This window comes from Pseudorasbora parva, chromosome 6 (assembly GCF_024679245.1).
Source record: "Pseudorasbora parva isolate DD20220531a chromosome 6, ASM2467924v1, whole genome shotgun sequence".
Lineage (NCBI taxonomy): Eukaryota > Metazoa > Chordata > Actinopteri > Cypriniformes > Gobionidae > Pseudorasbora > Pseudorasbora parva.
In genome coordinates, this window is record NC_090177.1 from 3,678,530 (window position 1) to 3,687,704 (window position 9,175).

Below are 9,175 nucleotides of genomic sequence, written 5' to 3' on the forward strand. Positions count from 1 at the left end.
ATCTTTGTGGGGAGATTCTGTCCCCATAATGTAGGGTTTAACAGGCCACACACACACACACACACACACACACAGTGAGGTTTTGACCAATCAAATATTTTTAATGTGTATTACCTGAAGTTGGTTCATTGACTTGTGTTGTTGTTGTTTTTGTGTCTCAGTTTCTTGTTGGTGTTTGATTACTTCAGTATAAATCTGGCCACCATCAACTCCTGCATCAATCCCATAATCCTCTACTTCGTCAGCAAGAGGTTCAAGAACTGCTTCAGGGTACAAACCGGAGATTAATTTTTTTTTTCCAGTTTAATTTGATAACATTTTAACGGTTACATTAAATGTTAATAGTCAAATTAATTAACTGAAAAGGTGAAACTTACACAATTTATTAAATGTTTAACAAAAAAGCATTTTTTAGGGCCCAATGAAAGCATTTAGCATCATTGAGATACTTCTGTAGTTTTTATTAATATTTTGAATTGCTCTTTATTTTTATATTTTCTGTTTGTATTTTAATTTGTTAATGTTTTAGTAATTCACTCGTGTGTTTTTGCCATTTTCATTTTATTTTTTAAGTATATATATATATATATATATATATATATATATATATATATATATATATATATATATATATATATCAGGGTTCGTACGGGTGCTTGAAATCCTTGAAAGTGCTTGAATTTTGATGTTGTGTTTTCAAGGTTTGAAAAGTGCTTGAATTTTAGATAAAGTGCTTAAAAATGCTTGAAATTGTAACTATTTATTTTACAACAAATACCTATCTGACTAAATAGTTCGTTTATTAAATGTAGAAATATAATATGTTGGAGAGCCTAAAATGAAACCTGCTGTGCTCGCGATCTGCCTGTCTATTTCCATGTGTGACTCCGCCCCCATGTTGTCGTTTCATTGAACGTTGGCTGAATGATGCTAAATTCGAATTTTGGATCAAACGGCCACAAACCCCACGAAGTGCCTCTTGTAAAGTCTGCTAAAACACTTGCAGCTTTTCACTATGGGCGAGTCTGCTCTTTCGAGTCACATGAAAGGTAGGCTTACTCATTGACTTCAAGTAAGCTAACTAAAGTTTACTGTAGCCTAACGTTACACATTAGCGACTATTTGTTTAACCAGCTATTAACTGCTAGCTAGGAATTCGCATAAGTGACAGAGTACGTTACATATGAAGAGTTTGGTTGCAAAACGCGATAAACGCCATTTTTTGACATTTAGATTTTATTATTGGAAATCACTGTTTAGATGTACCTTAATCTATGTGTTAATTGCTGTCATTAATAAGATTTAAAAATGTACATTTTAAGCCTCCTACAAAATGTATTTTTTTCACAAAACGCGATATCCGCCAGCCCAGTGTCTTTACAAAGTGCGATAAAGAACGTTCAGGATGCTGCGCGAGCTCAGGATGTCATGCGAGGAGAGAGTCACCGCCGGTGAAGTGCTCCGAGTTTGCTCAGTGATTTAACGATAATAGCAAAACAAAAAACATATTTTTAAAAAGAGGATTCAATAGGCTAACTAAAAAAGGTTTACCATTTAATTGTTTATACTGTAGGCGAGCTGTCAGTCACGTATTGGCTACGTCACTGATCAACAGCTGTCTGTCAGTCAGAGAATCAAAGCTTCAGAGTCAAGCTTAACGTTATGGATTTCGATGACGGATTGGAGCCGGTCAGGAAGGCATCTTAAGAAAATCATCAAAGGGAGAAGACCAAACGGCAAGGCATTCAGGGGAGCGAAAACATCCAAAGATTTATTTTGTTCATCGTGCGACTGCGAGTAACGTTGGTCTGTGTCATGCGCGCGCGCGCGCACACACACGCACACACACACAAGCTTTTCTTAATGGTATTACAGTAGAATAATATAGCCTATGGTGGATATATAGCGTTTTGCAAAAAGAAAAAAGAAAAAAATATATATGTATGTATGTTCTGGCCAAAACTTACTCGGAATCTTATTATTATTAATCAATCTTTGTATATACTATTCCATATATTTATGATGTATTGTTTTTTTTTAACCAATTTAAGATGTTTGACAATGTTAAGATAAATATGTTGCAGTTTGGCATGGTTTTTGACTTATTTATGAACTATTCATGGACATAAAATTAAATTAAAAATATCCTGGATTTGAAGAATATTGTGTCCCTGGCCTGCACTGAGCTCAAGTAATAGTTTAATGTACAAAAATTGTGAATGAACTTGACTGTTGATGTCTTAAATAATAATGTCAAATAACCAACATTTCTCAAAATGGATATATCTCGTTTTGCAACGAAACTCATGTATAATGTGATAATGTAAGATTAGCATGTCCGTTATGGCATGTTCATTTGTGGAATAGGCAGTGAACGTAACGTTAGCCACAAATCCGCAAATTAAAACCTACAAACGTTAGCTCAGTACATAAAAATAGTGTCAGATGGTCATACAAGTAACTTAGTGCTGTCAAAAATATTGATATTTTTGAAATGCATCGATAATGTAATATCCGAAACGATACCTCTCCTCTCTACACCTGTTGCTCTCCTCCGCCTCCGGCCGACAGGTTAACCATCTGAACATTAACGTGCCGACGCGTTCTGATGGATTTTTCTTTATGACAGTGTGTTAGTGTGTGATTGGTCTGAATTTCGCACAGGATTGCACATAATTCTACAAATTCCCGCAGATTTCGCGCTCATATCTGAAGTGAGCACATACCGTTATAAGCCGACCTCTCACATACAAGTAAATAAAATAAAAAATAGATCATTTTCCCAGCTTATTAATGGTCAAATACACACACAAAATGTTACAATGTTCACCTGGGTGTGTATTAACGTAAATACCATCGTAAACAGTTCAGAAGAATGAGTAACAGGAACAGTGTTTTGATTCCACACTTGCGTCAGGTCTTAAAGGGGCAGCAGTTATTCAAACTACAAAAGACAAAAGATCATATGCTGCTCTTTACTGATAAACTTATGTAACTTTAACAGATTAATATGTATTAAATTTTTACAATGAAAAGCCAATGTTATTTTAAATTTGATAACTTGTTTATTTTTTTAATTCAGTTTCTCAACTGAATACAGTTAGACCTAGGCCTATACCTGAATTATTTGTGCTATTATTTTTTCTTATTTGTTCTTATTTTATTACTGTTTTCTCTTCTTTTTACCGTTTGAAGTCAAGCTTTCTTGTGCTTTATGTAAGCTACTGCAACACAATTACCCCATTGTAGAACATGCACTGTAAGCATATTTGTGAGATAATTGTAATGGTAATTGAGCAATGTTTATGAAAAAAAAAGCTTAAGCCTTATCATATAAAGTGATCTCTTGTGAAGAAATATTTGATTGCCTATAGACATACACACAAAAAAAAGAAATTAATTTAAAATAGAAAGGTCAATGAGCTGAATCCGATTGACTGTCTACCTCAAAGACGAATGTTTGCAGTTTTAAAATTTTCAATAAATGAAGTGAAAGTTAAGTGAACCCGTCAAGTGATTTTGTTGACAAAGGCTGCCCAAAGGCAGGTTAGATAGTAAGCACAGTCTACTTAGACAGTGATACATTTAAAATAAATAAAACTTGTGATTTGGTTAAATATCTGATCCTTCTGCTTTACGAAACACAATTTTGGCTGTTTATAGCATTATTATCTTTTTAATGTGATGATCACTAAATAATAATTTTGACAATGTATTGGTATGTAATTTACAGCGGTGTTAGGTGCTGGAAAAATCTTTAAAATGGACCTTGAAAGTGCTTGAAAAGTGCTTGAATTTGACCTTTGAAAAGGTGTACGAACCCTGATATATATATATATATATATATATATATATACAGTACATTATGTACTATAACAAATGCCAGCAGAGGACGCCAATGGCCCATTTTCATTCGTGGAATGAGACACTTACTGTATCTTGTCCTGTATTTAAGGCTAAATTAAAATAAATGTTTTTTATTTTTTATTATTATTAAAAAACGAGCACTCAAATTTAATCAATGACTTGTTTGTGTTTGTCATGAGTCTGATAATATGATATGAATATGAATGATCTAATCTTTTCTCTCTCTCTCTCTCTCTCTCTCTCTCTCTCTCTCTCTCTCTCTCTCTCTCTCAGTCGTGTTTGTGTTGCTGGTGTTATCCGACTGGCTCGTTGTTAAGCAGTGTCGTGCCCCTAAACGGGACCAGTTTCCAGTACAAGAACCCTGATCAGAACGGCTTATCAGACCGGATCGCACTGCGCAAGGACAGCTACAACTGACACACACACACACACACACACACGTTTGTTTTTGTGAAATGTGGGGACTCTCCATAGGCGTAATGGTTTTTATACTCTACAAACGTATTTTCTATCCCCATACACTGCCCCTACCCCTAAACCTACCATAAACCTACACACACACACACACACTGAACAAGATCAGTGTGTACTCTGGGTAAACAGACACTATTTCAGACACTAAGTCATCCAGTGTGAGAAAGAAATATTAACATATATATTTATATAATTATTGCTATTGCACTGATTGTGCCTGCTATTTATCAGTAGGTGCGACAGTGCATATTTTAAAATTTTGTACACTTTTTGTCTATCAATTTATATTCACTAATTTTGTTCAGATAACAATATTTTGATGTTATTTGATGATTTGTAGATTCCATTTAATGGATTACACTTTCAATAAAGCATTTGTGATGGTTTTGTAAATAGTGTTTTCATGCCAGTTTTACAGTTTTGACCAGCAGGGGTCTTTGTCAAGCAGTTGGTTTGATTGATTCAGAGTTTTAAATCACTACGAATCAGAATCCACCCACACTTAATAAAGCAAATTACATTTAGTTATCTTCGCAGTTCCATGGTTACAGTGATGCACCGTCTCATTCTAGTTATCTTATCCAGCTTGTTCTTGGTGTGAACCCAGGATGAATCTGAAACCGCCCCCTATACCCTCAAATAGGGCATTATTTGAGGGAACAGCCATTGGTAGTGGTGTCTGAAACCATAGCGGACATTATCGAGTGCACTCATTCAATCCCACAATGCACCGCAATAACGAGTGTACATCGGATGTACACACAACAGCTGTCCGTATTCACACACTCATTTTCATTCACTCCTTTAAGTCAACTGTATGGTTCCCTGAGAAGGGAATGAGACGGTGCATCACTGTAACCATGGTTCCCTGAGAAGGGAATGAGATGGCACGTCACTGTAACCATGGTTCTCTGAGAAGGGAATGAGACGGTGCATCACTGTAACCATGGTTCCCTGAGAAGGGAATGAGACAGCACGTCACTGTAACCATGGTTCTCTGAGAAGGGAATGAGACGGTGCATCACTGTAACCATGGTTCCCTGAGAAGGGAATGAGACTATGTGTCACTGTAACCATGGTTCCCTGAGAAGGGAACGAGACGATGTGTCACTGTAACCATGGTTCCCTGAGAAGGGAATGAGACGGTGCGTCACTGTAACCATGGTTCCCTGAGAAGGGAATGAGACGGTGAATCACTGTAACCATGGTTCCCTGAGAAGAGAACGAGACGATGTGTCACTGTAACCATGGTTCCCTGAGAAGGGAATGAGACGGTGCGTCACTGTAACCATGGTTCCCTGAGAAGGGAATGAGACGGTGCGTCACTGTAACCATGGTTCCCTGAGAAGGGTATGAGACGGCACGTCACTGTATTCATGGTTCCCTGAGAAGGGAATGAGACGGCACGTCACTGTAACCATGGTTCTCTGAGAAGGGAATGAGACGGTGCATCACTGTAACCATGGTTCCCTGAGAAGGGAATGAGACGATGTGTCACTGTAACCATGGTTCCCTGAGAAGGGAATGAGACGGTGCATCACTGTAACCATGGTTCCCTGAGAAGGGAATGAGATGGCACGTCACTGTAACCATGGTTCTCTGAGAAGGGAATGAGACGGTGCATCACTGTAACCATGGTTCCCTGAGAAGGGAATGAGACGGCACGTCACTGTAACCATGGTTCCCTGAGAAGGGAATGAGACAATGTGTCACTGTAACCATGGTTCCCTGAGAAGGGAATGAGACGGTGCATCACTGTAACCATGGTTCCCTGAGAAGGGAATGAGACGCCACGTCACTGTAACCATGGTTCCCTGAGAAGGGAATGAGACAATGTGTCACTGTAACCATGGTTCCCTGAGAAGGGAATGAGACGGTGCATCACTGTAACCATGGTTCCCTGAGAAGGGAATGAGATGGCACGTCACTGTAACCATGGTTCTCTGAGAAGGGAATGAGACGGTGCATCACTGTAACCATGGTTCCCTGAGAAGGGAATGAGACGGCACGTCACTGTAACCATGGTTCCCTGAGACGGGAATGAGACAGCACGTCACTGTAACCATGGTTCTCTGAGAAGGGAATGAGACGGTGCATCACTGTAACCATGGTTCCCTGAGAAGGGAATGAGACGATGTGTCACTGTAACCATGGTTCTCTGAGAAGGGAATGAGACGGTGCATCACTGTAACCATGGTTCCCTGAGAAGGGAATGAGACGGTGCATCACTGTAACCATGGTTCCCTGAGAAGGGAATGAGACCATGTGTCACTGCAACCATGGTTCCCTGAGAAGGGAATGAGACGGCACGTCACTGTAACCATGGTTCTCTGAGAAGAGAATGAGACGGCACGTCACTGTAACCATGGTTCCCTGAGAAGGGAATGAGATGGTGCATCACTGTAACCATGGTTCCCTGAGAAGGGAATGAGACGGTGCATCACTGTAACTATGGTTCCCTGAGAAGGGAACGAGATGATGTGTCACTGTAACCATGGTTCTCTGAGAAGGGAATGAGACAGCACGTCACTGTAACCATGGTTCCCTGAGAAGGGAATGAGACGATGTGTCACTGTAACCATGGTTCCCTGAGAAGGGAATGAGACCATGTGTCACTGTAACCATGGTTCCCTGAGAAGGGAATGAGACGGTGCATCACTGTAACTATGGTTCCCTGAGAAGGGAACGAGATGATGTGTCACTGTAACCATGGTTCTCTGAGAAGGGAATGAGACAGCACGTCACTGTAACCATGGTTCCCTGAGAAGGGAATGAGACGATGTGTCACTGTAACCATGGTTCCCTGAGAAGGGAATGAGACAGCACGTCACTGTAACCATGGTTCCCTGAGAAGAGAATGAGACGGTGCATCACTGTAACCATGGTTCTCTGAGAAGGGAATGAGACAGCACGTCACTGTAACCATGGTTCCCTGAGAAGGGAATGAGACAGCACGTCACTGTAACCATGGTTCCCTGAGAAGGGAATGAGACAGCACGTCACTGTAACCATGGTTCCCTGAGAAGGGAATGTGACAGCACGTCACTGTAACCATGGTTCCCTGAGAAGGGAATGAGACAGCACGTCACTGTAACCATGGTTCCCTGAGAAGGGAATGAGACAGCACGTCACTTTAACCATGGTTCCCTGAGAAGGGAATGAGACAGCACGTCACTGTAACCATGGTTCCCTGAGAAGAGAAGGAGACGATGTGTCACTGTAACCATGGTTCCCTGAGAAGGGAATGAGACCATGTGTCACTGTAACCATGGTTCCCTGAGAAGGGAATGAGACCATGTGTCACTGTAACCATGGTTCCCTGAGAAGGGAATGAGACAATGTGTCACTGTAACCATGGTTCCCTGAGAAGGGAATGAGACTATAGGCGTTTCTCAATGTCAAGGAAGGATCCTCGGAAGCCAGAATTCCAAGGATGCCACGTCATCAACATCCGACGAAGGACTGTTCCAATGTCGAGGATCCTCGGAATTTCAACCAAGGACTGAGTCCTTCGTTCGAAAAATGTCATATACAGAAAAGGATGCATATGAGCAGCCTTCGCGCTCTTCGCGTTCTCAAATCACCTACAATCCTATGCGTGCAGCTTCGCTATCTTCTGACGTTCTCGGAGTCAGAGCGTGAACGGGGCAAATATGCTTGTATCGGAGTTTGGAGATGGGAAGGAAGGAGGCAGGAACCGGAGAACGTCCAATAACTTTATAATAAATAATAAACAAAACGAAAGTAACACGGGGAAACCCCTCACGGGCGACTGCCCACACACACATAATAAACCATAACATAAACAGGCCTAGTCCTCTCTCGTCTTCCACGCTCCACCATTTATACTCCAATCACTCTGCCGTGAGCCGAGACCGGTGTGGAGGCGATCAGCTGCCGCTCATTACCGACAGCTCCACCGGCCCGCTCTCATAGTCCCTCACCTCGCTGATTGCCACAATGCTTTTATTTACGTTACCAAACATTTGTTATAACCGTAGTAAATATACGTAAAGTTTAACGTTTAAATGCCGGTACAAATTACTACTGTATTGATATAAAAATATATACAAAAACGTTACACATAATGTTATTGATGGCCAACGGACCTTTTCACTGACGTAATGACGCAATGACGTGCACTTGTTAGCCTGTTCCATTTACGTTGTTCTCCGAATGCTAAATAGGAGCCTCGCCTAGCCTCTGAAGGAAGTGACTTGGAAGGATCAGTCCTTCCAAGGAAGCATCCTTGACATTGAGAAACACCTCATGTGTCACTGTTACCATGGTTCCCTGAGAAGGGAATGAGACGGCACGTCACTGTAACCGTCTCATTGTCACTGTAACCGCACAGGTTTAACACGATCGACTACTCAATTACAGACCCTAAGTGAAGCTATTTATTAGAAACAGTCGAAGTGAGTCAAATTAAATCTCATATATGTACTCTGCATTTCCACATGGGTTGATGTTGGCTAATGTTGTTTTGCATCAGACAGTAGCTCTGAAAACAAATGTACTTTTTGTTTTACATGTAAATAAATGTTTGAAGTTTGTTTATCAGTGTGTGGTCTGCTGGTTGTGAATCTGTCAGCTTAAGAGGCAGAATTACGGGGTCATTCTCACAGACCACTTGCCATTTTAGTAGGAAAATGGGGAAAGAATTTTCTCAGGAAATTGTTTCGTCAGAATTAAGAGCATCATTAAACAGCTGACATGAGTTTTAAAGGTGAACTATGTAGTATTTTTGCAGTAAAATATCCAAAAACCACTAGGCCAGTGTTATATATTTTGTTCAGTTGAGTACCTACAATATCCCAGAAGTTTCCAACTA

General features: G+C 40.3%; 1 protein-coding gene across 1 annotated transcript in view; it reads left to right on the forward strand.

The window, feature by feature from the left end:
* The window catches only part of ednrab (endothelin receptor type Ab), a 30,146-nt gene extending 21,242 nt beyond the window's left edge, over positions 1 to 8,904 (forward strand). The window contains exons 7-8 of the mRNA XM_067445396.1: positions 162 to 270; positions 4,141 to 8,904. Of these exons, the coding sequence (XP_067301497.1) occupies positions 162 to 270; positions 4,141 to 4,284 (253 nt within the window). The 3' untranslated portion in view covers positions 4,285 to 8,904. The remainder of the gene's footprint in view (positions 1 to 161; positions 271 to 4,140) is intronic.
* The last annotated feature ends 271 nt before the right edge of the window (positions 8,905 to 9,175 follow it).